At 38.5% G+C, this 15,873-nt stretch overlaps 1 protein-coding gene across 2 annotated transcripts in view; it reads right to left on the reverse strand.

Moving 5' to 3' along the window:
- Positions 1-638: 638 nt before the first annotated feature.
- sdcbp2 (syndecan binding protein (syntenin) 2) overlaps positions 639-15,873 on the reverse strand; it is a 29,452-nt gene continuing 14,217 nt past the window's right edge. Inside the window, exons 4-9 of one of the 2 annotated variants that reach the window (XM_051948979.1) lie at positions 12,721-12,821; positions 10,003-10,164; positions 7,687-7,862; positions 5,442-5,613; positions 3,488-3,579; positions 639-1,962 (exon numbers count right to left, since the gene is read on the reverse strand). In XM_051948979.1, coding sequence (XP_051804939.1) covers positions 1,908-1,962; positions 3,488-3,579; positions 5,442-5,613; positions 7,687-7,862; positions 10,003-10,164; positions 12,721-12,821 — 758 coding nt within the window. In that variant the 3' untranslated portion in view covers positions 639-1,907. Of the gene's footprint in view, positions 1,963-3,487; positions 3,580-5,441; positions 5,614-7,686; positions 7,863-10,002; positions 10,168-12,720; positions 12,822-15,873 lie in introns of both variants that reach the window. The other variant, XM_022208083.2, reaches the window with a different exon arrangement.

Genomic DNA, 15,873 nt, shown 5'->3' on the forward strand with positions numbered 1-15,873 from the left:
TAACTTCATTTTTAATTGTCAGGAATTTAAATATCAATGAAAATAAAGCAAAATTAGAACATTAGTTGTCATTTGTTTGGCAAGAAAAACAAACTGATAACTTGTTTGTGTTATTTAATATTCATGTTACAGTTAAAGTCAGAACATCATCAAAACAGTGAGAATAAAGTTGATCTTAAACAGAACTAACAAGTTCCTATTGATGAAAATGATTCAGGCCCAGGACTCAGAGAAGATGCTGCTTTTCAACACGTTACATTTAGTTTCTGTTAGAATTAAATTGCTTCCTAAATGTGTTCACTTAAGAATGTTACTTATTTATTATATTAAAATACTCAATATATTTAAAAGCAGACAGACATTGTTCTTCAGAGAGGCTCCGGTTTACCAGGTTGTTTTTATATTTAACATCATTTTAATAACAATGTGAAGCAACATTTAACTGCTTTATATTTTTTTTCTTTAGGTTTTTGTAGGTTTCGGTTTAAGTTTCCCCCTTTCTGTTAGTTTCCCATGTTCTGTGTTGGGTTTTAGCCCCCGTCTTCCTAAATAAAGTCCTTTCAATTTGACACTTGTCTGCCAGTATTCTGTGTCTGCGCTTTACAGCTCAGAAAATGTCAGAAATAATGTCCGTTACATTATTATGTGAACAGAAAGACTTTATTCGTTTTACAATATTATCTCGGTTACATTCGTATATAAACTTTTAGATTTTTTCTAGCATTTTTATACAGAATGACAGCGATGTTTATCAGATTGCATACCTAGAAAATTAAAGGAATACATGCATCCGAACACAAACAGCATTAAAAGGAGAAAATTTTACACGACGAGTAGAAATTTTCAAAAAACCCCCAAAGAACCTGCTCGGCCTCGCGGCGCTCATCAGTGGAGAAGGAATCTGACGGAGGGGAGGGAGGCGTGGAGCTGCACCGAGCGGAGCGTCGAAACACCACGGTTTGTGCAGCTTCGATTTTCAGCATCAAATTTGAGCGGTTTCCTGTTTGTTTTCTCATGAGGCACCACGAACACGATGATAGAAAATAAAAGACTTCACTGCTGCTGAAATGGACACAGGAACAGACGGCCTCTTTAAGGTTAATGGAAAGTGCACTTAGTGGGTCTGTGGCTCAGACCCTCCAGACTAAAACCAACGACCGCTTGAAATACGAGACCACGAACGCTCCAGCAACCTCCTGCTCACCTGGTCCTTTTTTTTTTTTTACGTTTGCTGCCTCTCTTCCCTACACTTTCCCCTGGAATGTGCACACAGTGTTCTGAGGCCGGAGATGTGCTGCGATGGAACACCGCCGCCTGCTGGAGGAGGTGGGAAAAAAAAAAACTACCGATAATCACGACACTAACTTTCACCGTCGACTTTAAAACAACCCGCTGGCTAAAAACCTACTGGTCCTAGAGATGACTGTACACCGTGAGATTCTGCTGCTTCAGGTTTTAATCGGAATATTTACACATGAGGGGTCAAAGTGCAGGGACTCGGAGCGCAGCCGGGAATCTGCATGCCGGGCTCTGATTGGTTGCTCGGCGGCTTTTACAGCATTTTAAAAAACAACAAACAGAAAAAATGAACCGTCACTGACTCGTCTCCGCTCTGAGGAGGAAGCTCTGGACTCATGATGGTGAACATGGCTTTAAAAAACGATTTACTGTCCATGATGTCAAAACTAAGTAAACATGGAATATCGAGAGTACGAGGTTAACATGTAAAATACTAACATCAGCGGAGGTGAGGACAGGATGTAGAAAAGGAAAGAATAGAAAAAAAGGCATCTTAAGAGGATGTTAGGATGATTGAGGAGGCGGCTCGGTGTGAAGACAGAATGATACAGATATGAGGAGGAAAGAGAAGAGACTCGGGATCCGGACGGTTTTCCTGCTGCTGGTCTTCACACCTCGGGGACGGAGTGATCCATGGAGGACCGCAGCAGACCGGAGGACATCCTGGACACACAAACATCAAGTTTTACGGGACAGTTTCAGCCTCATCAGCATAAAACACTAAAGTTTATTAATGTTCTCTGAATCAAACTGACCCTTCATTCATGCTTTTATCAGTCAAATCTGTGTTCTAAAGTCTAAAGGATCATTCATAAAAATGATCAATTTTGATATCTAAAAGGGTTCAGCGTCACGATTTTTAGATTTTTCTTTCACTGAATATCACTCCATTAGTAAAAAATCCACAAAGTACTGTGAGTATTAAAACAAAGTACTGTTCTGAGTACTGATTTTAGTTTTACTACAGCTGATGATTACACTGAAGATTTCTGCTCATTTATTTCAGAGAAGCTTTAAATACGGACAGAAACACTAAAGTGTAGTATAACCCAGTATACTCTACTATACTGTACTGTAGTATACTCTAATATGTTGTACTATACTATACTGTATTATACTGTAGTAGTGTAATAAACTGTACTATACCATAGAATACTGCATTATACTATACTGCACTTTACTGTAGTATACTGTACTAGACTGAACTATGCTATGGTATACTATAGTATACTCTACTATATGGTATTAAACTGTACTATATTGTACTAGACTGTTCTATACTGCAGCATACTATGGTATACAGTATAGTACAGTATAGACTGTGTTATACTGTAGTAGTGTACTATAATATACTGTATTAAACTGCAGTATTCTGTGCAGTACTGAACTTGTACCAAAAACGACTCCAACTAAAGACATTAAAAGTTGTTAAAATCAATCATTAAAACTTAAAAATAACTAAAATGTGTATTTTCTGAACAGAACAGTGTGGCATTTACAAACTGTAGTTATAAAAAGTGGCCACTGGGAGGCGCTGTTGGTAATCTTTCTATCAATGTGAAGCACTTTGGTCATAAGAAGGTTTGACGTAAACAGGAAACAGATGAGGAGCAGTTAATAAATTAAACTTCCTCCTGATGGTTCCAGACATCAGATTAGCTTCTGGTTTTGGGTTGTTTGTCATACTGTGTGTTTATTTTCCTTTTTGCTTTTATGATATTGTGGTATTAAAATAAAATAAGATAGCTGTGCACCAGAGCAACAGACTAAAGCCTGAAAGTCCTGAAAAACAGAGATCAGCACATCTGGAAAAGGCTTACACATCCTGACAAAGTGGTCTTCTAATATATTCATTTATATATACACACATCTATATTAAATGGACACATTCTATGCTGACGTGATTTCTGATCATCAGTAACTAATAAACAAATGCTGCATTTCTGATAATGCCGTATGACGGAATGAGCAGCCTTGGAGGAGGACTGTGCTCTCTTGAGTGCTTTTCTAGCTTTTCTGTGCAGATACATTTTGCTAATCATTGATTCTTTCCTGCAGCAGTCACACTGAATATTAATGTCTTTTAAACAGCAGCTCAGAGGCTCTATTCCAGACATGATCTAAAATAAAAACCCAAACTGACCACATTTAATCCAATATCAGGTTAGAAGTGAAGCAGCGGTCTTACCTCTTAATCATGTGTTCATAGATGAACTTGGGCATGATGGTGATGGTCATGGCGGTTGGAGAGGTGCTCAGAATGTCTTTGATCTGAGAGTCCTGTAATTTTCACACCAAGACAGCAGCATGTTAGACATTGTGTAAATACTCTATTATAATTAGAAACACGAGTACTTTACAGTTTTTCTCCACTATTAGAAACAAAAAGCCTCCAAACAGAGTTTTACTCTGACACAGAAAATAAAACCTACATACTGCCAGTATCATGGCTGTAAGAAAGAAAAAGGAACTGTGTGCACTGACAAAGAATTACATAAAAATGAACTAAAGGTATGACAGTTACGAGCGCTGAGCTTTCAATATTGCATCAAACCAATGGAGAAAAAGTGTAAAGACCTAAAAACACAAAACTTTACTAAAAACACTTTTAAAATCTGCACCACAGGGGGGACAGAAACTACATCCTACTGGAGCACAAACTAACCAGCAGTTTCCACTAATACGTACTAAACATCCAACAGATGTGGAGCTGACAGGGCTGCACTTACTTAAAAACGTCCCTCGCTTTAATTCTTTCTGCTATTAAAGCAGCTAGAAATCAAAATCAGCAGATCAGCCTCCAAACATCTCATCAGAATCACAAATAATTCAGCATCTGTTTTAATTTATAGTCCATGTTATTGTCTGCTAAATGCAAAGATCATCTAATCTCAGAGTCTCTGCTAGATCTAAACTTTATCCACGCTGATGACACCGGCCTATACTGGAGCATCCACTCCTGCTGAGCCCTTTCAGTATTTACAACTACTGCACACAAAACTAAATGTATGCTCTTTACCACCTCAAAAACTGCCAGATCAGCACTGTCTGGAAATTTTTAACCAGAAATGGTCAACAAAAAGAGTTGGTATTTATTTTTAAATACACAGAGTCTTTAACTTAAGTTCCTTGATTTTTGCCCCGTCAGAACACCGGTGAAAATATAGACAAAGTATGTGCACCACAATATTGATCAGTTCTTCATAAAGTCATGAAAACCAATGACTTTCATGCCTGTATGACTCATTTTACAAGAAGATAACAGAATATGTAGCACTGTTTTTACAGCTTTATGTAATAATGACGATGTTTATCGATGTTTCGCTCTGTTCCGAACATTTTATTCTAATCTAATTTCACTTCCACGGTGTGTTGCCCGCAAGGCAGAATTATCGACGTACTTTCATTTTAAAGGGCCACTTCCTGTCCACTATTTAGATTTTTTTAGCTTTACCCACGTATGTGCTTTTCTGGATGCACGGCTCTCTACATTATAAACGCCACAGATGTAATGTCGTCAGTAATTAACTTCATTTTTAGACTCACTAGTTTAGTTAAAATGATTAATTTACTTGTATTTTTGTAGTTTTATTCTTTTTTGTTGCAGTTTTCACTCTGTAATGTGTGTGAAGAGCCCCAGTGAAGAAGTCAAGTTTGCTACGATTCATTTTGCGTTTAACAACTTTAACTAGTTGGATAACTGCAGCTTTTACGTTGCAGTAAACACAGCACACATGGCTTTCCTTTTCCTTTTCTTCAAAGCATCAGAAGAGTCTGACTTACGTTTGGGAGTCATAATGAAGGACAAAAAGTTGGTGAATGTAGCCCAATTGAAGGTGGATTACAACCAGAGAATGGAAACAAAGCCGTCTTATAGCGCCGCGTGACGACGTATTCATCCGCTCTGCTCGCCAAATAGTTCCACGTAACCAGTTCCAACGTAACGACGAAACGTTGTAGGTCGAGGACAACATAAACCGAGGAGCCCCTGTGTATTTAGGACTTTTAACCGATGACCATTTGTCTTTTAAGGAGCACATTCAGTATAATGTAAAAAAAAACCTGCAACTCTTATTTGGATTTTGCTTTTCTTTCTGTGTGAAACATCAGCTGGTAGAAAGAATATGCGACTAGAGTCTGACCTTGAGTCCGATGACGTTCTGGCCGTTGATTTCACAGATGTAGTGTTCGGTCAGGAGGCCGTTGCGAGCAGCAGAACCGTCCTTGACCAGCGAGGTGATTTTACCGGACTTGTAGATGAAGCCCACGTGTCCTGAGCTGTCTTTGTGCATGGTGACGGTGCGCTGGAAAGGCCTGGAGACACCAACAGGAAAGATTATTAGTCCACAGGCGGAAGGATTTCCTTTAACCCATTTAAGCCGGAACGCATTACCGCAGTAGCGCTGTTGCGCAGTTCTACCATTGATGTCGGGAAAGCGTATAGGTCTTTTTTTTTCTTCTTTGCGCTAATCAGCTGTTTCTTGGCCAATGAAATGCATCAAACTCACATATGTGCATAACTGATCCTGTTTCTGGGTACAGATCGTGTTGCTGCACTGCCTCGTAACTTTGAATCGAACTTTTCTGGCTGCAGCTGCAGTGGCCAGCAGCACTGCTGCATTATCGCTGCATTACTGCTGCTGGCCGCTGCAGCACCCGGCTTAAATGGGTTAAATAAGAAACGTCAGAAACACTGCAACTGTAAACAGCACATCAACCAGCAGAGGGAGCCAAACATCTCAGCTTCCAATGAGATGAAAAAGACCCAAAATAGCTCCAGTTTAAATATCAATAGGCGTTAAAATCTGAAATCTGCTGCACGATGTGGGTCATGAACCATTAAGTAGTCGTCTTATCGTTCCCTGGTCGGCTGGGAAAGTTCAGTAAAAGACATGAAGCCACTTTTTCTTTGAATTCTAGCATGAAATTAGACTTTAAAGTTCCAAAAAGCTGCCTAAACACATCTAAAAACAAAACTACTACAACTAAGTACATGAAATACTAGAGAGATTTTCACACATTAGATAAGTAGTTCAGTCTGACTCACTGTTTCTCAATGATTTGCTTTCAGCCCAGTTTGTATAAAAATGAAAGACACTCTTGACATGTTTTTTCTGTAAAACTATGATGAAATGTACATTTTCATCAACAAATATCTACACAACAAAGGAAATAATAGATGAATATATGAAGTAACGCAGGGTTATTCAGCATCCTACATGTATAAACAGAATATAATGCGTCTGTCTGAATGGTAAGATATAATAATATGCATAAACTGTATGTTCTTCAGCTGCCTCATCTTCACTAACTTGGCTTTCAGAGGCGTAAAAATAACATCATCGGTTTGTTGGTGTTTATGTGCTACATATTAATGCTGTTTTAATGATTTTTATTACGAAATCGTCTTATGTTTTCCTGGTGAGCTGGGAAATTCGAGTCGAAGACAATGAAGCAACTTTTGCTCTGAATTCTAACACGTTAAAAGTTCATAAAAGCTGCTTCCAAAATCCAAACTCCCAGAAATCAGTATAAAATATTTAAAATGGAAATTAGACAAATGGTTGATGAGTAGATAAGTCAGACTGAAAAATAAACCAACCGTCTGTTTCCATATGTGCATTTATATTCTAATATGGAGGCTCATAAAGCAATTCACATATTCTCACTGAAAAATTAAAAATTAGTGGTGACAATTTTTTTCTGCAACACAAATGAGACTAAAAATAAATACAAAGTAAACTCAAACCAGAAACCTTTGATGAAACGTAGCACAACAAATACACTACCGTTCAAAAGTTTGGGGTCACTTAGAAATGTCCTTATTTTTGAAAGAAAAGCATTTTTTTCAGTGAAGATAACATCAAATGAATGATAAATCCAGTCTAGACATTGTTAATGTGGTAAATGAGTATTCTAGCTGTAAACGTCTGATTTTTAATGGAATATCTCCATAGGGGTACAGAGGAACATTTCCAGCAACCATCACTCCTGTGTTCTAATGCTACATTGTGTTAGAATGGTGTTGAAAGGCTACTTGATGATTAGAAAACCGTTGTGCAGTTATGTTAGCACATGGATAAAAGTGTGAGTTTTGACCTGCACTAACTGGCTGCAACTTCCCTTTCTGTAGCCTAAAAATAACATTTATCAACTGCTTTCTGTTCTTTGATGTTTACAGACTACAGGTAGTGCTGCTAGCTTAAGTTATATCGATGTTGTTTTAATGTTATTACATGTTTTAGCTACATCTCCAGCTAAAATAGTTCAATGATCACAGTGAGCTGCAGTGGAGGAACAAATACATGCAATTATCCAAGTAATAAAGAAAAACACGCATCATGATAAAAGGTTTCAGAAGGAACGTTGCAGTGAAATGTCCCTCACCTGTCCCTGACCACCAGCTCGATGCGGGTCTCGGCTGCAGCCTTCAGAGCCTTGTGGGCCTTGTCCACGCTCCATCCAGCACAGTTCTGCCCGTTGATCTGGAGGACCTGGTCGCCGAAGCGAAGGCCGGCGAGGGCGGAGGGGGAGTTGGCCTGAACCAGCTGGATAAACACTCCCTGAGAAAGAGGAAACAGATAAAACCTTCAAAATGAGTCCTGAGGAACGGAGGAAGACAAGGAGGAGACGCCGACAGAACAGAAAACAAAGGAGTCCCTCAGGAGAAAAAAGTAGGCGAGGACACCGAGAGAACAGAGGAAGTACAAAAGCTGAAGCTGAAATAAGTGACAGAAAACAGGATCAACAGGTCTGAACGATCCATTTAAAGTAATAACTAGTAGAAGCTATGCTAGCCTACAGTTTACTGAAGGCTGTTTTAAGCTGTTTATTTCATACAGCCGGAACAAACTGAATTATTATCCACATTCTGGAGCCACTTTCAAGCTGGTATCAAAGAGAGCATTTATTCAGTCTGTTTGTTTGTGTTACTCTCACACTGTTGCTTCAGACACCACCCAGTCACTATTTTGGTCGCTAATAAGCTCGCTAGCCTAATTACTGCTAATAGCATTCCAAGTAAATTCTATGTCGATAGAAACACATGCCTTAAATTTGGGCTGTATCGGACATCATCATCAGGTTTACAGGAGTTAAAGTTACTTAACTGTCTTTTCTACAATGTTCATTCTGTGGAGCGAGTTGAAAAAAACAAACAAAGTATGACCATAAACAAACACCTGATCTCATACAGAGATCATTTTATCAGACATAAATTATGTTTAGTTGAATCCAGCTTTAGATATTTTTTCATTTATTGTCATGAAAACTCTCCATGAAGGAAACAGATTAATTTCTCGCCGAGAAAGGATACTATAGGAGTGCAAGTCAAGTTAACCAATCACAGAAAGCCAATGTTTACACAAAGAGACAGACGAGTACGTTAGCATATCGTAGCATCGCTGATTATTTACTGGAACGGCGCTTGGAAAGTGACAAATGAGATGTTTCCGAAGTTGATTACACAGAAAACGCCTCAATAATTTGCGTATTGGTGACACCGCAGCTTTAACCTTTCTTGCTGAAGGCTACAGCTATCACTAAGAGGTTTGCTGTGCCTCTTAGCGTCTTGCTAACGCTATCTGTTGTACTGGAGCATCTTCCTAAAATCAGATTAACTTCAACAATCTGTTCTAACTGACAGACTTGTCTCTTCAGCAGAGATACAAGCTGCAAAAATCAAACTAGTAATTGACACAAATTGGGAAATTAGCTACTTGTACAGTGGATAAGGCTATGCTAACAGCTAGTGGCCAAGTTAGTAGCCAAGTTAGTAGGCAACCACAGATTAAGCTGAAAGTGTCTGGAAAACAACAGTTACTAAACTGTTAAGATCTGGATCTAAGTGGGCAGTAAAAGTGAGAGAACATTGAAAGATTTTAAAAGATTGATCTTGATACAGAAGAGCATTGTAGCATCACACAACGCTCCAAACATCATCACTCCAGTATCTATTTTACATATACAGCTATATAATAGTAATCATTATTGAAGAAACCTACTTAGAAATGACAGGCTCCCTGCTATCAAATGCTGTTAATATATACTACATATTGTACGTCTGTTTCAAATATCGGTTATCACGTCTTTTTTTGACAACCAAGAATCAAAACCTGCCCTGAAAGAAGTACTGCATTTTTTCTATGAAAACTCACACTTTTATCCATGTGCTAACATAACTGCACAAAGGGTTTTCTAATCATCAATGAGCCTTTCAACACCATTAGCTAACACAATGTAGCATTAGAACACAGGAGTGATGGTTGCTGGAAATGTTCCTCTGTACCCCTATGGAGATATTCCATTAAAAATCAGCTGTTTGCAGCTAAAATAGTCATTTACCACATTAAAATGTCTAGACTGGATTTATCATTCATTTAATGGTATCGTCACTGAAGAAAACTGCTTTTCTTTCAAACGGTAGTGTATAAATATAGACATATTAAGCAGATCAATTCAGACCTGGGAGCAAAACATAGAAAACTACAGATCCGTTCATATTAACTTGCTACATTACTATTCCAGTAAAAGTGAGTAGTCAGCTTTGTCTTGTGGCTCGTGCTAAGTGCTAAATGTGAAGTGGTAAAATGACTAGTGATCAATATGGCGGGTGACGAAATGCTCCAGACAGACTTTCAGGGTCCAAGGTGAGTTACTAACAGCCGGTCTGTTCTGTTAAAGACTTATTGGACGCTGACTCACGTTGTCGATGGCTCTGAGCCGGAGTCCGACCTTCCCGTCCTGGTCCTTACAGAGGATGATCTCCCTCAGACCCGGGCGGATCTCTGCCCTCCTGATGCCGATATCTGCCCCCGTCACTGGCCGAATCATGCCACCAACACCAGACAGGGAGGGCAGCGCCACCTGCTGTAGATTAAAGGAGTACAGAGAAGCATTACATTAACCCTGCTGTTGTCTTTGTTTATGGGCAACAAAAAATAGTGTTTCCTTGTCTGAAAAAAATACAAATACAGCAAAAAAAAAATTCCCAAATTTAGCAAGAAAATTCTTGTAAATATTTTCAAAAAAGAGTAAAAATATTTTTTAAAAAATCCTAAAAATATCTAAAATGATTACATATATATCAGTAAAACTTCTGATATTTTCTTTAAGAACTTTTACAAAAAAAATCAACCAAAAATCTTTAGGAAGAAAATTCCAATAATTCCTTACAAGTTTCCCTTCAAAAGTTTTATTTTTTTTTAAAAATCCTCCAAATTTGACAATAAAATTATTTTCAATATTTTCGAAAAAAAAAAATAAGTAAAAATCTTCCAAAAAAAAAATATCTAAAGTGATTAGATAAAGTGAACCATTTTTTTTTGTGAATGTTCTTAAGAAACGTGTTCAAGATTTCTTTTCCCCACCAAAAAATGTTCGAAAATTTCCCAAAAGTGTTGAAAATGTGGACATCAGAATTTTCACACATTTTTTTCCTCAAATTTTTAAATTTTAAAACGGCTCAATTTTGACCCGCAGGACAACATAAGGATTAAAGTAGAGACAAAAGGGAAGACTGCATCAAATGGAGGTATGTGGGAGGATTTAATTTCATCTCTTCCCCTGAATGAAATCAGGAATGGTTTTTCTTTTCATTGTTACCATGCTTTGCAATTAACACAGAGAATTAAAGCATCAGGACCATAGCAGCATAGGTGAGGGTCTGAGCGAATGGCAGATGGTTAAATCCCAGTTTGGTCGCTGCAGGATCCACACGAGCACACTGGAGAGGAGGGAAGAGCTCACACTCTCCCACTCACGGCTCCAGGCGTGTGGTGAGTCATTCAGCAAAACGTGGATCTCCAGGAACGCTGGTGTTCTGACGGCGCTCTGCATCCACTAAGAGCAGGATTTTAAGCTTTAAAGTGTGTTCTTATGCATTTATAATTAAAATGACCTGGATTCTTTCTATTCTATTTTAACCCTCAATTGTGAAAAAAAGGATAATTTTCCACATAATTCACACATAAAGAGATAGATTTCAGACATACGGATGACTTTGCAAAGAGTAAAAATTACAGAGACGACATTAACAGCAATTCTTCAACAGAAGTAACCTCGATTTTAACCCTCGTGTCGTCCTGAGGGTCAAATTGACCCATTTTAAAGTTTGAAAATGTGGAGAAAAAAAAATTTTTACAATGAAACTTCTGATGTCTAGCCTAGCCGCGCTAGACAACCCACGGCAACGAATTTAATTCTCAGCCAGGGTGGGTCTAGTTACCCTCCATAAGGCTCGAGGCTGGATTCTCCTAAAACTGGCCGGACCAATCACCATGAAGTGTAGAGTCAGAAGGCGGGCGTAACAAAGTGACGAAAGAGGCGTGACGATTCTGACAGAAACAACCGGCGCACAATAAACAGTTATCTTTCGACTCGGCTTTGGCCACAGCCCTTAAAGATTTGAAGCTAAAATTCAACTTGAAAGATAAACAAAGGACGGCACTGAAGTGTCTCATTGAGAAGAAAGACGTATTTGGACTTATGCCGACGGGATATGGCAAATCCTTAATATACCAGTTGGCTCCGCTGGTTGGGAAGCTAATGGGACTTAGCCACAATCCGCCGGCGCTCTAGGAACTACGTCAGCCTATTCGTTGCGCTGATTGGTTGTATACCTACCCAACTGCTGCAGAGGGATTTGATAGACAACCTTTTAGCCCGCCTCCCTCCCTGTCGAGCTTCCCTAGACCCTTGTGCCGTCAGAAACATGGGTGTAGCGTGGCTAGGCTATCTGATGTCCACATTTTCAACAGTTTTGGGAAAATTATGACCATTTTTTGGTGGGAAAAAAGTTATGTTAAAAATGTTTCTTAAGAACATTCACAAAAAAATCAACCAAAATCCATCGAAATTGAAACACAATTTCAAGAAGTTTAGGGCCCTAAAGCTTTTTGAAGATTATTCATTTGCATGACAGAGTAACCTCAACATCATCCAAAACAACCAAAACAAAAGCGTGTAAAATGTTGATATTTCTTATATGTTTTCTACAGCTTTACAACAATTTCACCCCAAAGAACACTGACGCATACAACATGTGTACAGAACATTGAAAACTTATTCTTTATATGTTTATCTGGTTGTTCTCATTAAATTAGGAAAAGTAATTAGAGACGTTAAACACAAATTTTGAATTTCCCTCAAGATTAATTTAGTATCTACCCATCTATTTATCTACCTATCCATCCATTCATCCAAATTGACCCCAAAGATAATAAGAGTATTAAATGTGAACATTATCAGAATGAATGTTTTTGCACTAAACAAAGCAAAACATTTGGAGTTGTGGTTATTTATAGCTTATTATGCTGTGCTTTTACTGGTCACTTGAGGTCAAACTGGGCTGCATGTGGCCCCTGAACTAAAATGAGTTTGTCCCTCCTGCTTTAAGACATTAATATTTCATCCACATCTTACACTGTCGGCCACCGGCACCAGGGCCAGGTTCTTCTGGACTTCGTCGCTGTTCAGGGCCAGTCCCATGTAGTCTCCCAGCTCCTCCAGATTCGGGTACAAGCCTGAGAAAACCAGAACATGAAAGTGTTAAAAAAAAAAAAAAAAAAAAGAATTACAGAAAGGTGAGAAGATGGAGGCAGGCCGAGCAGGTGGGAGAAGATGGAGAATGAAAGACAGGTGGCTGGTGGGAGAGGAAAGGAGAGTTTACCTTCAGGTTACAGAATGAATAAATAAAGCATCAACAGGACCATTGATAGACCACAGCTCATTGTGAGAGTCAGTATAAAGCCTCTGAATGCTTCTCTTATTGTTATCAAACTAACAAAACCTGCTTTTGTTTTGTCAACATGGAGTCACATTTTTTTTCAGGGCTGACATCGATACCAAGCGTTTGAAATCAAGAAAGGCTGATATTTATAACAGATATGCACTAAATGTATATTAACAGCATATGATTACAAGGAGCCTGTCATTCATAACTAGTTTACATCACTAGGGGTTACTGTAACTGAATCTTTACAGTAGAAATGATGGCATCAGAGCATCATGTGACACTACATCACTCTCCTCTGTTTACTGTGAGATTGTTAAAAGTTATGTCTTTCCCGTTTTGTTGATCTTTTCCCAGTTCTATCACTATTATTGCCCACTAAGGTCCATATCTTCAGTATCATTAGTTATGGTTTCAGAGCAATTCGTGGCTGTCTCCTAACTTAGCTGCTAGCAGTTAGCGTAGCAGTTTAGCAGGTCTTACCAGCAAACAACAGAAGACAAAAGAACACAAAGACTTTACAAACAAACGATTAAACTGTAGATTGCATCGTACACTACCATTTGAAAGTTCGGAGTCACTTAGAAATGTCCTCATTTTTGAAAGAAAAGTATTTTTTTATGAAGATAGCATTAAATGAATGATAAATCCAGTCTAGACATTGTTAATGTGGTAAATGACTATTCTAGCTGGAAACAGCTGATTTTTAATGGAATATCTCCATAGGGGTACAGAGGAACATTTCCATCAACCATCACTCCTGTGTTCTAATGCTACATTGTGTTAGCTAGTGGTGTTGAAAGGCTAACTGATGATTAGAAGACCCTTGTACAGTTAAGTTAGCACATGGATAAAAGTGTGGGTTTTCATGGAAAACATGAAATTGTCTGGATGACCCCAGACTTTTGAACGATAGCATACATAGTGTACTAGAAGAGCAGATTATTACAACTGAGGTAGGGGTACTGCACTTCACTAACCCTAACCCTAAAGTGGGGTAATGTAGGTCAGGAGCTCCTCTTCTACCTGCTACGACCATCCAGGTTCATTATTAGCATCATCCCCTAAATTAAAACACTGAAAAAAAGCCATGCAGCTTCCATCCTTCACTCACCGGTCTACAAATATTATTTTAGCCACACCTCTGTGGTCTTTTCAGTCGACCTCATTGTTTCCGCCCCTTGATATTTTATTCATGGCGTCCATTACAGCGAGGTAAAGCTTCAGGCACATTAGCAGCGGTCTGTGTTACAGCGCAGTAAAACCTTCCTGGCATCAGCAGACAGCTACTTGTTATGACAGATATTCTACTAAAAATTACTATGTTTGTGTTTATATTCCTCTTCTTTAAGCCTAATATAACAGATGTCTAAATATACACACAAACTAGTGACGATGGCAGCCTGTTTACGTCACCTTATCCTGGCAAAGGTAAAAGAAATAACATGTAAGGTAGGAAAATATGCATAAGCTAAGTCAGTCAAGGGCTACGAAGTGGCTTATGGAAATATCTGTCAGCTTATTCAGAATACACTGCCCATTTATAGTGTTTTTATGTGTTTGGAAAGTACATGAGGATAGAAATATGACCAGTCCAGACTCAAATATAAGTTTGGTGATCATTTAACATTTCTGGAGCTGAAACAATTAGCAGATGGATCGATTTTTCAACCTAAATAAAGCAGATTCAGGATAAATCTGTTCAATATTTTAGCAACAGCTACAGAGAACCAATGAGACATGATAAAAATAGTGCATAAAAACAGAAAAATGTTCATTATTAATTGGTGTAAACAGAGAGAAAAGCCAACAGGGAAAAGCTTCAGCACAGATAACCTAAAGGTAACCCTGAAGATATAGTTCAAACAGATAATTCTCTTTTTATTAATAAGTAAAAGTCAGTAAGAAAAAAAAAAAAAAAAAAAAAAAAAGGTAAACACACCCAGGAGTTTGACAGGACAGAACCAGGAAGTAGCTCGGTGACTCTGTCCATATTTCTATTAATATATTACTCTGATTTTCCGTTGCTTCAACAACAATGTGGAGTGATTGTAACAGGGTGGAGTCGAGTCTTACGTCAACATTATTGAAAAACATACACAGTCCACCCTCGCATTTAAGAAAAATCACCCACCGGACACCAACAGAACACAGATCAGAGATAAGAACCCACAAGTTATTGGTCAAACAGACAAACTACAAAATGATGGAATAATGTAGATGTACCATGCGCTCCTACACCAGGACCTAATCAGATGCACTGCGTTCCATTACTTCAGAGGACTGAGAATGCCTCGTCATAGCAGCTGGCCTGTCCTCCCTGGTTTCCTCTTTTATCTTTCCCTGCTCTCCTGTTTTATCTCGTTCATTCACCTCTCCCACACATGCCTGTTTCATATCTACCCACATAGGCAGATAGAAAAAAACAACACGACTCCTACTGGCTCGGGAAAGATCTGGATTCTTTTATTCACTGCTGCTCTGCTGTTCTTGCATTTTACCCCTCGCCTGACCCGAGTCCGTCTTGAGCTAAAGCAGATGAGGGGAAGTCCTTGAATTCAAATTCACATTTTTAAACTTGCCGGTTAGCGAGGACCTCAAAGGATCTCTGTTGTCTCCTGAGAACTCACACTGACTGATCATGGTTCTGCTTTAACAGCTCTAACCGACACAGATTTCCTTTATTATGGTTGTTTTTCATGCAAGAGTGACCCAAAGGTGCATCTTAAATAATTCTAATATTGCAAGAAAGTTTTTAATCTAATTCAATAAACTTTCATATACTCTAAACTTATTATATGCAAATTGAAATATTCCAAGCCTTTTGCTGTTTTTACTTTTGT

Source organism: Acanthochromis polyacanthus, chromosome 6 (genome assembly GCF_021347895.1).
Source record: "Acanthochromis polyacanthus isolate Apoly-LR-REF ecotype Palm Island chromosome 6, KAUST_Apoly_ChrSc, whole genome shotgun sequence".
NCBI classification, from domain to species: Eukaryota; Metazoa; Chordata; class Actinopteri; family Pomacentridae; genus Acanthochromis; species Acanthochromis polyacanthus.